We start from the raw sequence: 17,366 nt of genomic DNA, 5'->3' as shown, positions 1-17,366 counted from the left end.
CATGCCTGGCCCTGCAGGGAAAGAGGAGTGAGAGAAAGAAATAGAAACAGGCAAAGAAGTTTGTTTTTGACTTGGTTTGTTAGGTATAGGCTACTGTTGAGTGTGTCCTGTGTGTGTGTGTGCGCATGTGGGTTGTGTGAGAGGTTCTGAGGTTTAGCTATTAACCTATACGCTTGGGAATGATTATTACCAGGACTTGTTGTTGACAGGGATGGATTTTCTCTTGGATTCCGGATAACATTTGATGGACTCTTTCATCCCCACGTTCCCTCAGTGGGACAGCTAAGGGGTACTCTCTCTTCCTCTCATCTAAAGAGGGGAGGGTGGGGGTGGGGGGGGACAGGACGGGACGGGACGGGACGGGACGGGACCTAAAGCTGCCCGTTACCATGGCAATGACAGCCCTGTTCAGTCGCAAGTGGGGGCAGAAGTCTCAGGAGCCCCCCGAGAAGCGCCCGGCGGCCGTGGTGCCCCCCAGCTACGAGGAGGAGGACGAGGACGACCCCAAGAACGGCTTCAGCAGGGACTCCAACCGCAGGAACTCGCGCTTCTACCGCTCCATGAGGAAGAAGAGGGTGGCTTCATCATCTGAACACTCAGAGAGTAAGACACTAAACTAAACTAAACTAAAAAGGGTAAATGGTGTGTTTGTAGAGCACCTTTATCCAAGGCCTTTTACAGAGATTGTGCATTACACTCACCCATTCACACACACATGGCAGAGGAAACCATGCAAGGCACCAACCTGTTCACCGGGAGCAACTAGGGGTTCAGAGTCTTGCTCAAGGACTCTTCGACACTAACTCTGGGGGAGCCCGGGATCGAACTGGGAACCCTTCGGGAAGCCTCTGTGTTCTAATGGCGGTTTCTCTACCCCTGAGCCACTGCTACCCCAACTCTAAACTAAACTAAACTAAACTAAACTAAACTAAACTAAACTAAACTAAACTAAACCAAACCATTTCTTTAGTCATGTGATTTCTAAACCACATGGAATGGATATGTGGACCTTTTCAGTAGATATAACATTTACGTGACTTGTCTTTGAAAATGAATACATGCGATATACTGTAAACATAATTGTTATGCATAGGCCTACACTGTATACAGTGTTTGTAATAGTTCGAACAGTAAGCAACTACATTTTCAAAAGCTATGCACATACATTACATAATACAGTACTGCAAAAATAATTGTTACAATTTAACTGGCATTACATACAAATATTAAAATTGTCACAAAATAACTACTTGATACAGTATAAAGATATGTTATTGCTTTCAGTGGCTTTTCACTGTGGACTTCAAAACACAGTCTCTTGCTCATTTGCGTCACTAACAGCAAGAAGCTTCTCAAATGTGTTGTCTGTCCAACTGGCCAAAGAAAAATGTCAAATGATAAATAGTCAAATGGAATTTCTGTTTAAAAAAGAAATGCAGTGGACTTTTATGGTACTCAAACCTGTGACTTTGTTTTTACCCATTTAACCTTTGGAGTTAGAGTTGTCTAAAATCACACATTATTTATTAAAATGTAAGGACAGGGCCATAATTTGATGATCAAGTAGTAGAACCTTTAAAATGTTCTACTCTAGCTAATACAAAGTAGTACAATAGTACAATCCTCAATGTTAGTTTAACTCTGAAGAGTGTAAACATGAAAGTATGGTAGAAGTGGAACCATAAGGGTAACTGCAAAGAGTGAACAACTGCACACTAAGGAATTTATGGTGCACTTTTATCGGCACCTACCTACGCAAGTACTGATAAGGGTAGAGCAGTCGCCGAAGAACATGTCTCACCAACATTTCGCGGCTTCTACCCGTATAAGTAAGTGACAAATAAACCCTTATTGATTCTAGATTCACGTTCTAAGTCTTGTTCACAAATAGACAGACAGACAGAGAGACACACCGGGCGAAAACAACCTGCTGAATGGAGGGTAACCTACTTGTCGGAGGTAAACATACTGCAAGGCTCCATTTTAGCTCAGAATTACATCAGTCACCTGTTGCTTAAATTGTTTCTCTAGCCTCTCTAAGCTCCACAACCCTGAAGCAGATTGTAACTGGTTTTCTCTTGTTTGCGCTTAAACATTATTGTATGGTAAACATCTTGGGGCTATAATGGACCTATCTTTGGACTGGTGTAGATCTGTATCTGCTGGGGAGGGAAATAGAGTCTCTATGGCTCCTATTGATGGTGCGGGGACGCCAACAAACGACCTCTGGCCTCTTTCCTTCCATCGCCTTGTCTCGCATAATTGTGGCTGTTCTATTAGTGCGCCATTGAGGGGCTTGGCAGGCTATTGTTCCGAAAAGAACACATAGGCTGGCAGGCTTGGCGGTCCTTTGGTGCTACTATAAAACATCCAAGGGAATGAAACCTGTGAAACGAGTTCTATTGTTTGAAGTTCTTTGGTGTCGCATAGAGAGGCATCAACCCTTGACCTAGCGGTTTCGCCCAGTAGCCTGAAGTTAAAGCTACTGGACAATGAAATAAGTTGATCACTTTTGTGATCCTACTATTTTATTAATTCTTAAACTGTGACTTTCTGATTAGGCAGTTAGTTTGCATTATTATAGCCTTTCACAACAATATTATACACCCAGAGGTTACTATGCCAGAGAATAATAGCAGTATTATTGTCTGGAGTGCTTATTCACCTGCCAGGTCCTGTTGCTGAGTGGTTGTTATATCTTGCATCAAAAATGCATTCCACATACTGTATGTTTATATTAGACAGGTTTGTTGAAAGGAATGTGGCATATTTATTATGGCCAAGTGAAGTATGCAATAAAAGTGTTACATGTTAGACTTTGTTCAGGCTCTGGGATAGGCCTTTTTGGGCGTGATCAGAGTCATGCTTTTTATTTGACTAAGCCGACATACTGTACACCAGCCACCCTTGTTAAACAGGAAAGTATTAAGAAATGCAATCATAAAACCCGCAGAGCTATTATAAAGTTGTATTTTACAATTTAATCATATTGACATGTGAACGGAAAAAGAGAGACAGCTATACTCTATGTGTGTTCGTTTTCTGGGGGAGAGAGTTCCAGACGGAGAATGACACAAGAGCGCCCAAGACGGATTCAAGATAAATTATGACTTTTCATGATGATAAAAAAACGCTTATCTCATGGCGGGTTCCAAAAGCTATATTGCGCAAACATTGATGTTTGACTTTCTCGTTGAGATCTGAGCCCTTTTGGATCCGAGCCCTGTCAGATCTGAGGGCGTAGCTTGCCTGTGTCTGTGACAGATCACCACGCGCCACAATGCAGCAGGTGATTCATTATTCTTAGACCATCACACTGTTTTACAGACAAGAGAGGCATGGCTGCCTGAGGGTGTCCGATCAAGAGGCAGCCATATTCATGCAGCAGTGGATAAAGTAAAGCAAGTTGTTAAATAATTGTACTGGGGTAAAAAGTACAATATTTGCCTCTGAGATATAATGGATTAGGGGTGCAATTAGGGGTTAAGACAAGAGTCTTGCTCAGAGACACACATCGCCACAAATCGTTGGCCCGGCCTAGAATCGAACCTGCGACAACCAGGGCTTCTGGCTGTCCAGGCGGGCTCTCTAACTACAAACAAATATAGTCTCCCAATCAGTGGTGGAAAAAGTACTCACATTCTTTACTTAAGTAAAAGTACCAATACCGCCAATAAAGAAACCCTCAGTTACAAGTAAAAGTGCGTAATAAAAACGTACTTGGGTAAAAGTACCAAAGTGTTGGCAAGAAAATGTGCTTAAAGTACCAAAAGTAAAAGTACAACATGTTTGAAAATAGCAGATCTACAAGCTCACAACTTGTAGCTTGTAGATCTGCTATTTTCAAATAGCCCTAGGTATAAAATAGGGCTAAAGTGGTTAATGTATGTTTTATAATACTAGAAGCGGGCGGCCCAGCGTCTAGTCGGCGACCTGGCCAACTCGGAACAATGTAAATAGGGAATGAATGCCCCGCCCTTTAATGCAAACCCCATTATACCTGTTTTCATAGGACCCGATTTGACCATCTGTCTGCCTGTGTCCATTTATGCCCATATATGGAGATATCTGTATCTGTCTGTCTGTCTGTCGGCGTCCATTTTATGTCCATATATGGAGATCACTGCAGTTATAGTTCTGGGTCCATTTTATGCCCATATATGGAGATATCTGTCTATCTGCGTCCATTTTATGCCCATATATGGAGTATCTGTCTGTGCCTCCAACTGTGTTGCAGACACAGTGCCGGTTCCCCCTTTAATGCAAACCTCATTATACCTGTTTATCTGCGTCCATTTTATGCCCATATATGGAGTATCTGTCTGTGCCTCCAACTGTGTTGCAGACACAGTGCCGGTTCCCCCTTTAATGCAAACCTCATTATACCTGTTGTCATAGGACCCGTTTTGAACATCTGTTTGCCTGTGTCCATTTATGCCCATATATGGAGATATCTGTATCTGTCTGTCTGCGTCCATTTTATGCCCATATATGGAGATCTTTGACCATCTGTTTGCCTCTGTCCATTTATGTCCATATATGGAGATATCTGTATCTGTCTGTCTGCAATCCATTGTATGCCCATATATGGGGGCATTCATTTTATGCCCATATATGGAGAACGCGCGTGCCCGTGGGACGAACGGTTCTCGATATACGCGGATTACATACATACATACACACTCACAGAGATTTTTTGTTGACTCATGTGGCGTACGTGATGTCAGAGCCTTTTATGAAGTGATGTCACAATGAGTCAGAGCTTTCGCCGATTTCCTCCGGAACAGCCTGATGTCAACAATCAACCCCGCATAAGGAGATTCCGAACGTTTCGCGCCGGTTCGGGAAAACCGCGCGTCGGGTCGGGTCGAGACCCGGCACTGCACTCCGTGCCGCGGCGGGGAACGCGCGTGCCGAATCTGAAGCCGGTGGGACGAACGGTTCTCGAGATACGCGGATTACAGACACGCAGAGACTTCTCGCATTTATAGATAGATTATATCTGCAAAGTAACTAGTAACTAAAGTTTTCAAATAAATGTAGTGGGGTAAAATTACAATATTTGGATCCGAGATGTAGTGGAGTAGAAGTAAAAGTATTGGAAATTGGAAACACTCAAGTAAAGTAGAAACAGCTCAAAAGTGTACTTAAGTACATTAATTAAGTAAATGTACTTAGTTACTTTACACCACTGCACCCAATTGAGTTACACTGCATGGCGAAAACAGCCTCAAAGTCAGACTTTTAGCACTGCTTAGTTTTAGTCTGTTTACTATAACTAGCCCTTACCCGTTCAAAGATATGAGCTCCGAAATGATGTGCAGTGTGTGGGTTATGGGATGTGCACTGTGCACACAGTATATGAGGGATGGAAATAGGGATGTGCCGAATACAAAATTCTTGGCCGAAACCGAATACCGAATACTGGAAACATTCCGCCGAATACCGAATACCGAATAGCCGAATAATACATGTATATAATTTATTTTGTATAATAAATGTTTGTACCATTGCTGTACCTTTGTTGTAAAGCTACCTGATTATGGCAAAACCTAACTTAAATAATAATCACCATATGGTTCCATAAAACATTTATTTCTCACTTTTGAATGCACACATAACAAAATAAAATATTTTCTCTTTGCAATGTTAGCATAAAACAAAGTCAAAATAGTGCAATTATTATTATTATTATTTGGAACTTTGGAAATCTCAGTTGGAACTGTTACCCCTGCTACCCGATGCTGGATAAGCGGTTGAAGATGGATGGATGAATGAATGGATAATTATTTATGCATGTAGAGTAGGCTACATTATTTACATTTATTGTGTAGCAATAAAACACTGGCTTATAGTTTAATTATTGGAAACTAAAGAGCATAAATGCAATATTAGGCTTGTCGTTCAGAATGGAAAATAAAGTGGAACTTAGCGTGAGGGGGAGAGGATTACTTGACATTCAGTTAGTTGACACACGTACTGCACAAGCCAGACTGTGCTGTTTGACTATGTCAAATGACCAGTCAAATCAGGGTCAACGAGTCATAGTTATTAACCTAACAGCCTAGGATAGCTGGCAATAATATGCGACGACACATCACATTGTTAAAGACGCATCATCACGCATCGCGAGTTTCGCGACCATTTCTCGTCTGCAAGCAGTTGGAGCCTTACATCGTGGATATTAATGTGTTGCTGTTGTCCTCTCCAATTGAACAGCCAAAGGTAGAAGATCTCTAAGTTATTAATCCAGTGGGAGCAATGGTTTCCAAGAGGTTTTAGCAACTTTTTTAAGGCAGCGAGCGGCATGAGTGTGTGACTGTGAAGAGGGGAGGGGAGGAGGGAGCAGCATGGAGAGCAGACTGCGTCGGAGCTCGGAGGGAAGGAAAACCTTTGATCTACAAGCCCACAGCACGTTGCACCCGCGACGCTTTGTGGGCTTGCAAATTGGCGTAGGGGTGTGTCTTGTGAGCCTGTGTATGTGTTTGAGCGAATGAGCACATACACACCCACGCACACACACACACACACACAAACACACATCACACACAGTCAGTCCGATCGTCAGATACAACTGTGCGGAGATTTCTCAGAAATGTGCCGCGGGACGCGGTCCGGACATGGACTGCGGTCCGCCTATTGAGGACCCCAACTAGACCCCTGTCCTTCACACTATTCGGTGCTCAACTATTCGGTTTTAAAAGCTATCCAGCCGAAAACCGAAAATGCATTTTTAGCCATTTTCGGCCGAAAATTTTCGGTGCCGAATATTCGGCCTCATCCCTAGATGGAAAGTAACTTTAACTGGTGCTTGTAAGAAATACCCGTTTTGTTTAATGGCTACAGAGATACTGTGTACCGATCTGCATGATTTTTGGACAAAATCTGTAACAGGGCCAGACAACCGTCCCCCAGCCCGCCCGCCCGCACGCACGCACGCACGCACGCACGCACGCACGCACGCACGCACGCACGCACGCACGCGCACACACGCGCACACACACACACACACACACACACACACACACACACACACACACACACACACACACACACACACACACACACACAGAGAGCTGGTTAAACATGTTGCCTCATGCTAGATGCAGAATAGATGAGCCTCAAGCTAGATGCAGAATAGATAGTAGATACACCATAAAAATGCTAATATACAGCATACGATTTGTGAAAGTGACAAACGGGCTTCACAGTTATGTTAGGTGTCTTCATATGCTTATGGTGATGCGATTTCAGATCAATTGCTCCAGCCACTGAGGAGAAACGCTGTGACAGACACTCACTCACTCAGACAGACATTCGCAAAATTATAGTATAGATGGATGTGCTATTGCAGTGTCTTATTTGTGCAATAACAAATGCCACGATTCTGTTGCTGGCCCACTGGATCTTTTCCCTAATTGTCTCCACCAGCCGAAGGCATGGGGGAGAGTATGTTTTCCCCTTCGTCCGTCCGTGTGTCCGTCCGTCCGTGCGTGCGTGCGTGCGTCCGTCCGTGTGTCCTCGCAGTTTGTGTGCACCTAATCTCAGTCGCCGTTGGCCCGGTCGCTGCCAAAGTGAGCACACACATTCCCTGGATGCCAATCTAGAACCTCTGCCCTAAATTTTTCAAATGGGCCTTTTCTAGTTCAAATATATTTCTTAAAAGTTGTGTCGGATTTTGTAATGTTATACATGATTGGCGAAGTCCACTTTGTGTTCGTTTGAGTGCTGATTAGTGAGACTTTTCCACAGTGTGATGAAACTCAGCTTGATGACTACTTTGGAGTATACATTTTTATTCAACAGAGCAACTGTTCAAGATATCTTGTCAATATTTAAGCAATATTACATGAGAGGGTGTGCATATAACACGGTTATCCGGCACGACAGCCTTACCGCAGGAACGAGCCGACAGGCGAGTTCCGTAGGTAGGGCTTAAGTTCCAATGCAGACCCTCGAGTGTAATATTGCGATTATACAACTGTTGCCCTTAAAAAAAAACACGTCAACTTCATTTCATTGTAATTAAGATATTCGATAGGAATTTGTAATTTTTTAATGCCACATTTAGCTACTTTGTCCCTGAACGTAACATGAAAACCGCTAGCCTAGCCGCCTAGCATAGTGTGGGGAGAGAGGAGCGCTTGCTGTCTTTCGTGACCAACGCAGCTGATTTTTGATGAGAGACAGTGCAGTAGTGCTCGTTATATGCACGTTTGGAGAGCCTGTTTTCCATTGAGAGCCCGACTACCTGTTGTATAATTGATGTTACATCACAGCAAAGATAAATCAAAGCTCTATGAAAGCTAAATTGTGCTTGCAATATTGGAACAAAGAAACTATACTTCCATTTGGTAATTACAGTAGTTAGGTTTTTGTATAGATGCTCCAATTTGCCAAATATAATCTTCTGGTGGAAGTGGGACAGCAATTAGGGCTGCAAGAATGTGCGGACATGCGGACTAGCCTCAACATTAAATAGGCCTCTTTTGTCCAAGCGAGGGTTGCATAACATCTTATTAACGGCGTCAACGCAATGAGTCGTTTACACGCCACCCTTTTAGACAGTCTGTAAGTACAAAGTCTGGTTTCTAAACAATCGCCCTGGCTAGAAAAAAAGAAAAAAAAGAAACGTCACTCGCACAACTGAAGACACATAGATCTTTTTCTTCAAGGGTCACAGAACACCCTGTGCCTTGGGTCTACAGTCAGCAGAAAGTGACAGTCTGTGCTGATGGACATGTGTGTCATTACACAGCTGTCTAATGCTCGACCTCAGAGGAAACGTGTGCTCAGGGCAGTGAGAGTGTTTGCCTTAGCTATAGGCACCTGACAATATACACACACAGTCACACACAGTAGTGGACAGAGTACTCAACAAACACCAATACTTAAGTAGATCCTTCTCGAAAAATTCGAATATTGCATGAAAAAGCATTGCAGATGCCCTAGCACCCCAAATCATAACTGACTTTAGAAACTTCCCACTGGACTTGAAGCAACTCTGACTTCAGAAGGTTGACATTTCTCCATTATAAATCCTTGTTTTGAGAGGTCTCGTGTAATATTGTAATATTTTGAAATATGGACTTTTGATATTCATGAGCTGTATGCCATAACAATTCAAAATGTTAACAAAAAAATGGTTGGAATAATTCACTGAATGTCCAATGTATCTAGAATATATGAAAGTTTCAAGAAATATATGAACATTTCAAGAAATTGTACTGACACACTATTCTAATTTTTCGAGAAGGATCTGTAGATACTCATGGTCATAATGTCACACTCAACTACAAGCGAAAGTTGCACTTGAGTCAAAGTATACTCAAAATTAGAAAGTATATTTTCTATTTAATCAAAGATATTTCAAAATGTATTTCGCAATGTGGCACATTCTGACATAAAGTACTTTTTGCCGTTCTAGAAAATGAAGTGTAATGAGTCAAAAGTACTACTACTAAGAAAAAAGAAAGAAAAGAAATATAAGCCTCAAGAAGTCTTAATCCTGTTCTTTAAGAATGCCCTACTTAAAGGCTTTGTTTTTTCTGCTCTTAAAATGAATTGTACTGGTTTACCAACCCAATCCAGGAAGTACTGACGCCTTACATCACTCGAAACATATGCCTTGATGGAGGAGGTTGAGCACCAAACGGAAACGGCAAGCACAATGTAAAGATGTTCTTTTGTCAGCCACTGTGTGGATGGATGCATAGTCCTATTTTTTAGGCATAGGCTACACGGAGCTGGATATTTCATATATCCTGGTTTTTCAGATATCCACATAGAAACATATCTAGGTCCACACGACAGAGATATCTAGGTCTAACAAGCACACACACAGTAAAGTCTTCAGAGATATCCGGGTTCCCTGTCTACACGGATCCAGTGAATCGGATATTTTTCAATCTCTCCACTTATTTATCCGGTTTCAAAAATATCCAGGTTTGCAGCCAAAATATCCAGCTTTGTGTGGCTGCAAGCCCCAAACGCATAAAAAATGGCTAGCTTCAGAAATATGCAGCTCTGTGTAGCCGGCGCCCTTATACGCATCGAAAAAAGTTCTCGGGTATGGCTGTGGTTGAAGAATTGCTTTGTTCAGTGTCTTGATCTGTAAGGCTTATATGGTCATGCGTGCTTCCCCTTCCTGTTATTAATCTTTCACCATGCTGCAGTATGTATAGCATCATCACCGACCACAAAATACATACATTAACCATCACACTTAAAGGGCATCCTCATCGATTTTTCCACTTTTGGTAATTTTATTGTTTACTCAGACTTTTGGGAACACCCGGGACAGTTTTTAAGTTGCTTGATTCAGTATTTAGATATTTGAAATTCATTTTATCCGACATGGCCCCTATATACAAACCCATTGTAACTTCAAACTCCATTTTAACCATGATAGATTCATCGAAAACACCTGTCCTTGGTTCTGGTGACTGATACTGTCCTCCTACTGTAATTCCGAGTTTGAAGTTACAATGGGATTACAATAGGAAGGGGGCGTGTCCCCCTTATCAAATATCTGAAATGCTGCACCCAAAAGCCTGAGTAGACGATAAAATGACCCAACATGAAATATCCCTTTAACACGGCAGCCATTTGGGGCTGTTAAGCGGTCAGATGGTTGGGCCTTTCAATATTTTCAAGTGGGTCCTGATCCAGAGAAGGTTTGGAACCAATGATCTACAGCAGTGGTTCTAAACCTGTGGGTCGGGACCCCCAGTTGTTTAGCTTAATGTTAACATTGTTTTCTCACTCAACAGTAAACGGACCAACATACAGTATATAAGTGTATACACATGGCATCTGCACATTTCTAAAGTGACAAATTAAGGACTTTTAAGACCTTTTTAGTACCTCTGGTCAAACATTGGCCAAATTGTCAAATATTAGAGGCCGAAATTGTGAGTTGCGAGGCGTTGTGATCTGCTATTTTCACAATGGAACAGATGGAGTCAAACTAATGTAATACCAACTCCTACAAGAGATTGTCAGGGTGGGGGCCTGGGGGGGTCCCCAGTTGAAATATGATTATTTTGAGGGTCGCGGCCTGAAAAGGTTGAGAACCACTGATCTACGGGGAACACAAGCTGCCCGTCCCAGGATGATGAGGAGGGCAGCAGGGCTCACCCCTCGGCGGCACATTCCTCTAAAAGTCATTACTACCTGCCAATCTAATCTAACCCCTCTGTGCTCAAAGAAGGCTCTGTCTGTAATGTGTGTGTGCGTGTGCGTGCGTGCGTGTGTGTGTGTGTGTGTGTGAGTGTGTGCGTGCATGCATACGTGTATGTATGTGCGTGCGTGCGTGCGTTTGTGCGTGTGTTTGTGCATGCGTGCGTAAATGCCAGTGTATCTGTACAAACATCATGCAGTATGTGTGGGTTCTATTTGGACTACAGCAGTGGTTCCCAAGTGTTTTAGCTCTAGACCCAAAAGAGAAAGTCTCCCCGGCACCTCAAAATATTGCAATGCAACACGTTGTGAGCTTGAAGATTGGCTATTTTCCCTACTTCTTAAAAGTTCTTTTTTTTTTTTAAATGTATTGAATTTCTTAGACATTTTTAATGTATGAAATTCTCTTGAAAATCTTTTAATTGTAGAAAACAGTAAAAAAAGGGATATTTACTCACGAGAGTCGCGACCCCATAACATGGGCCAAAAATTGGTTCCCGACACAGAGTGTTTGGGAAACACTGTTCTACAGAGAGAGGAGAGACAATTATAGACTACCGGAGGACTACTTACTACTACACTTTTCATTTCCTTGTGCTTTGCGGCTTGCAGTGGCCCCTCGTTCCTTGTACAGTGCACTAATCCCTCTCTCTCTCTCTCTCTCTCTCTCTCTCTCTCTCTCTCTCTCTCTCTCAGACTCCCCCACTAGCAAAACAGGGGGGTCGTCCCTGGGAGCTGCTGTACCCCAGAAAACACTGCCGTCACCTCGGGCAAGATGGTAAGCCAAACCCAACCCTGCTGCCAGTGGACAAACACACATACACCCAATGTACACACACACACACACACACACACGCACGCACGCACGCACGCACGCACAGCGTTTTGTCGATGGACTCTGGGATGCTCTGGGAGGCGGGGTATTCAACAATATAGGTGAATGCCTGCAGGATTGGGCCTCAAATGCAGGGGGGGGGGGCAACATTTTTTAAGATTTTAAAGTCTTAAGCCCTTTGCACACAGGCGCGTTTATCCGCACGGATAAAACGGACAATTTCATATTTAAAAAAAAAACAATTATTCTCTATGACCTCATGCACACCGGATCCGAATTAGCCGTGCGACGAGTGGCTGCGGCCGTGCGTTTTTTTATCGATCGAAACCAGTTCGATTTGTGCGTCTTGTCGCATGCGGTAAAAAACTCATCGCTCCTTTTATGACTCCTTTTGGGATCTGCAGCGCCGATTCCGCACAGCATTACACACCAAATCCAATGCGTTTTATTCATACAGCAAACGGAAGAAACGCAACTGTCCTGTGTGCAAAGGGCTTTAGCCAACTTGTGTTACATTTTCAATAGGACTTCTTTTGTTCATTTCGTTCTACAGAAAATGGCTTTAAGATTTCATGAGAAAGTTGCAGGCATCAGAGATGTGATGTTTAAAAACTACACCAGGTGACACTGGCTAACCACAATGATCGTCTAGTCTAGTGACAATGTATCTATGTACATATCTACTCACGTTACATGAAAGGCTCATTGTTTTGGGTTGTTGTGGTTTGGTTTCTCTGTGCGTGGGTACTTCCTCTGCCCACTGGCGGCATGTACAAGTAATGTGAGCACCGTTAGTGAGATGAACGAGATAGTGAGATGATGAACTCCAGACAAACACACACGCCCAGCCTCCTGCAGATCCATGCTGTACAAATGCATCGCACTACTTGTGCAAAGCCTTCACAATTACAGTTACTTGCTACAGTATTTAATTAAAACAAATACTCTTCATGCTATTTGTTAGGCTAATGTTTGCACCACAATTCATGCCAAAGGCAAGCCGTCTTTGAGGGCACTGTACTGTGTGTGTGTGTGTGTGTGTGTGTGTGTGTGTGTGTGTGTGTGTGTGTGTGTGTGTGTGTGTGTGTGTGTGTGTGTGTGTGTGTGTTGTGTGCGTGCGTGTGTGCGCGTGTGTGTGTGTGTGTGTGTGTGTGTGTGTGTGTGTGTGTGTGTGTGTGTGTGTGTGTGTGTCTAGAGCCAATCTCGGAAAGCACAGATCTTTTAATAACTATTCATAATATTATTATATATTTATTGTAATTCACACTGTTGACGAACACATCGTTCACTACTTGCAGTACTGCCATGGCTGTAATGTACATGCATGCAACCACATGCATAGGCGATTTTAAGGGGTGTCTATGGGTGCAAAAAAGTGTCTGTTATTTAGCTCTGGTAGCAAATTTGGTGGTGAACTGCTCCTAAAGCCCTCTCTCTTAAATGTATTTTACACACAAGTTGTTGCAAAAATAAGTAAATAAATCATATAGACATATGCTCATGGTTTCTAGAAAAAGCACAGTTTATATTGTGTTACAATTAGGTAAAAAATAAACCTTACAAACCCGTTAAAACAGCAGGATAAACCGTACAAAATCCGAAAATGTTCGCACGCGTGCAAGCATGTGTGCATGAGGAACCCAGTCTTGCACCCCCTGCTAGAAGAGGCTAGAATCGCCTATGCACACATGCATACAGCTACATACTGTAACACCCGGAATTCAAACTCAGGTCCCCCTTGTGAAAGTCTACCATCTTAACCACTAGACCAGTGGTTCTCAAACTTGAGGTCAGGACCCCAAGTGGGGTCCCCAAATTATTTTGTGGGGTCCCCAGATGATTAGCTTAATGTCCATTTTTTTTTCACCCATGTCAACGGTAAATAATCAAACATACAGTATAAGTGTGTACAGGGTATCTGCACATATATAAAGTGACAATTTAAGGACTTTCAAGACCTTTTTAATACCAAACTGGCAAATATTAAAGTAAGAAAGGGGCGAACGTTGTGAAAATAGCCGAACTACAAGCTCACAACGCCTCGAGGCGTTGTGAGCTTGTAGTTCGGCTATTTTCACAATATTTATCTATGGAACCGAGTAACGCTAAATATAATAACTACAATTCCAAGTGCTTATCAGGGTGGGGGTCCCCAGTTCAAATATGTTTATTTTGGGGATCACAGCCTAAAAAGTTTGAGAACCTCTGCACTAAACCAAAGGTATATATAGGAAATCTTATACTTCTGAGGCCATCAGGCTCAATGATGGCCTCAAGTGTAGCAGAGTGAGGCCGTCATTCTGCTACACTTGCACAAAATTTTATCTATAATTTTTGGTTGTATATCAAGTATGAAAGGAATTCTGCGGCGTACGGCTGATGCACACATCAAGGACACTCGCCCTTTCAGCCTCTGTTTGAAGGTTGACCGTTGTCCCTTTTCACCGAGTCCTCGGCTGACTCCAACAACAGCAGCTCTATTGTGCCCGCGATGAAAGCTGCAGATCGTGGCAGTTAATTTCTTAGATTTCGTCGTTGTCAGGCAGAAACCTCGTATCTCCAGGTTTCAAATTTGTAATTCTTTTGAAGCCCTGCTTCACCATACAAGGCCATCGCACAAAAGTAGTGAAAACAGCTTAAGCACACAACGCCTCGCGGATCGGTAGATCGGCTGTTTTCACTAGTTTAAATCAATTTAAAAAATGATAAATACAAAACAAACGGTTTTGGACATACAAGGTTTCCACCCAACAACGACAGTGCACTTCAGGACAAAACAACTCCCACAAGGAGAAGCAGATCCTGCTGACAACTGTTCTGAATCGAATTTCTGTTTTTTTGTTTGTTTTGTTTCTCTCTCTCTCTCTCTCTCTGCACATTCAGCCCGCCAGCCTCGCCACGACTCCATTCTGGACCTGTGTTGCCAAGCAACGGGAAACTGGGGAGCCCACGTTTCCCTCACGGAGGAGGAGGAGGACGGAGGGATGCAAACGCATCTCCTCCCGCCTCCTCCTCCGACAGCAACAACGGTGGGTGCAGTGCCGCGGCGCTCGTCTACAGGACGCATATGATGCCCAACCGAGACATGGAGAGCCTCTCCGAGCGCACGGCCACAGCCTGCAGCGTGCAGGAGGGAGCTCGGGGCTCGCGCCGCCCCAGCGCCGAGGTGGCGGCCGACCCGGACCGCCGGAGCACACCGCGACGCCCCAGCGCCGAGGTGGCCGACCCCGACCGCATTAAGCTCAGGTGAGGACAGAGAGTGTCAGGGTACTGGCGGAAATTCGCGGAATAGGGAACAATCTTTTCTTTTTTTACTGTGGCTTTCTTTCTTTGCATACCAAGATTTGTATCACTATCTCCTACCAGTGGGTGTGACTGACTAAACGCATGAATATTGATTTATATAAATTATGGATGATTTATATAAATATCAACATTCAACAGGTAACATGACATGACTGGAGCTGGGCAATTAAATTAATATACTGTATACAATTACAATTTAACAATTTAGGCAATTAGCAGACGCTTTTAATCCAAAGCGATTTATAATAAGCAGGTAATACATCAATATAATAAGCAAGATAAGATAATATGTCAGTACATCAACAACAATACAACACATGCATATGAATATCAATCTAGAAAAACAATAACATAGGTAGACCACACACCTAATCAGTAAAAAAAAAAAAAAAATGTTATCTAGCTTCATGTATGGTCATTGAGGGAAGTGTGTTACAGTAGTGCTATGGGTTTAGGTGGAGTCTGAAGAGTCTTCAGTCCACGGCGGAAGCTAGGGATTGAGTCTGTAGTTCTAAGTGCGACAGGGAGTTTATTCCACTGTTTGGAGGGCATAGTAGGGTATAGTGAATAGTGAATATAAAGAATGCATTTTATCAACACTGAATGTGTTATGAGTGAATATAAGACAATTATACTCTGGCCCAGTATAAGTGTATAGGCTACATGCCACTATAGTCCATGTGCATGTGTGCAGGAGTCAGTAGTCCAAGAACAGAACATATGGGCTTCAGGCTTGCTTGTGGAGCATGCTGGCTACTGGCACATGGCACACTCTGTGTGGAGTCCCGGGGGGAAACTGAGCTTGGAAGATAATTTGATGCATCGAGGATGACTAGAGGCAAATAATTCTTGCTCATGGTTCATGCACCAACGACAGGAGAAATAATACAGAACATTTCTTGTAAGCTAATGACATTTAATTGCAACAGGTGTCTCTAGAGAAAGAATGAATGAGGATTGCAGAAACAAATCTTTGACCACGCATTTACTATAAACCCTACTGCAAATACCTCATTGACCGTGCGGTCGCACAGGGATCTATACTTGGTCCCCTCATCTTTTCCCTCTACACCAAAATCTCTTTGTCGAAAATAGCTGATCTACAAGCTCACAATTGCAGATCTGATTGAAGTTTTACTGTACATCGGCTATTTTCTTAGAATATTCACCCCCAGAATTAGAACGCTAGGGTTCAAGAGGTTAATCATCAGGTTATCGCTTCCATAGTCATCTGACAAGTTAGATCTAAAAACGCAAATCTGAGGTTCAGGTTTCTGTTAAAGTATGAAAACTGTATCATGTTTGCCAAATGATATTTATCTATACACTTATCTCTATCTATTCTATCCATTGCTTGATCAATCAATCAATCAATCAATCAATCAATCAATCAACAGCCCAATCATATATTATGTACATGTACAGTATATATCAGGCAGGCAGCAAATCCATATTTCATCTTTTTTGTGTAAACCAAAATATGTTTTACTCTTATGTACCTGTACAAAAAGATTTAACAATAAAGTACAACCTTGAACCTTGAGCCTTGAAAATATCAGCGCTACAAGCTGTGTCTGAACGTCTGACAGCTCTGTGAGCTTGTATGTCTGCTATGCTCGACACGCACTGTCATATGGTGAAGCACAAATCCAGCTTTTCACAGCTGAAAGAGGTAACTCAGCCTGCGCTGTGTGTCTTGGTTCGCTCGTCACTGTGTTTACTGTTATGATGATAAACAGCCCGAGGTATACTGAACCAAACCAGACCCATTTGACGATAATAAAACAGGGACCCGAACATATAGGTCGTGGAATTACGTGGATCAATCAAACACAGCACAGTGACTTTCTGATCGCAGCAATGGATGTGGTGAAAGTTGGACATGTTGATTGCAGGCAAGTCACCCTTCCTTGATATATATGGAGGGGAAAGGAACTGGTTGGAATAATGTGTTCTACTGGGGAAACTCCCCCCTGTCAGATTGGCTATTTGCACCATTTCCTTTTTTTAATGTTTGAAAAGCGTTGATATTAATGTCATGCCC

General features: G+C 42.9%; 1 protein-coding gene across 3 annotated transcripts in view; it reads left to right on the top strand.

The window, feature by feature from the left end:
• The first annotated feature begins 376 nt into the window (after window positions 1–376).
• The window catches only part of ngef (neuronal guanine nucleotide exchange factor), a 75,909-nt gene continuing 58,919 nt past the window's right edge, over window positions 377–17,366 (top strand). Inside the window, exons 1-3 of one of the 3 annotated variants that reach the window (XM_080732144.1) lie at window positions 377–603; window positions 11,878–11,959; window positions 14,900–15,262. In XM_080732144.1, the coding sequence (XP_080588270.1) occupies window positions 390–603; window positions 11,878–11,959; window positions 14,900–15,262 (659 nt within the window). In that variant the 5' untranslated portion in view covers window positions 377–389. The other 2 variants (XM_080732145.1, XM_080732146.1) reach the window with 2 other exon arrangements.

The sequence above is a fragment of the Nannobrachium achirus genome, assembly GCF_963921795.1.
Source record: "Nannobrachium achirus genome assembly, chromosome: 8".
In the NCBI taxonomy this organism is placed as follows: Eukaryota; Metazoa; Chordata; class Actinopteri; order Myctophiformes; family Myctophidae; genus Nannobrachium; species Nannobrachium achirus.
This window is presented reverse-complemented; position numbering and strand designations above follow the sequence as displayed.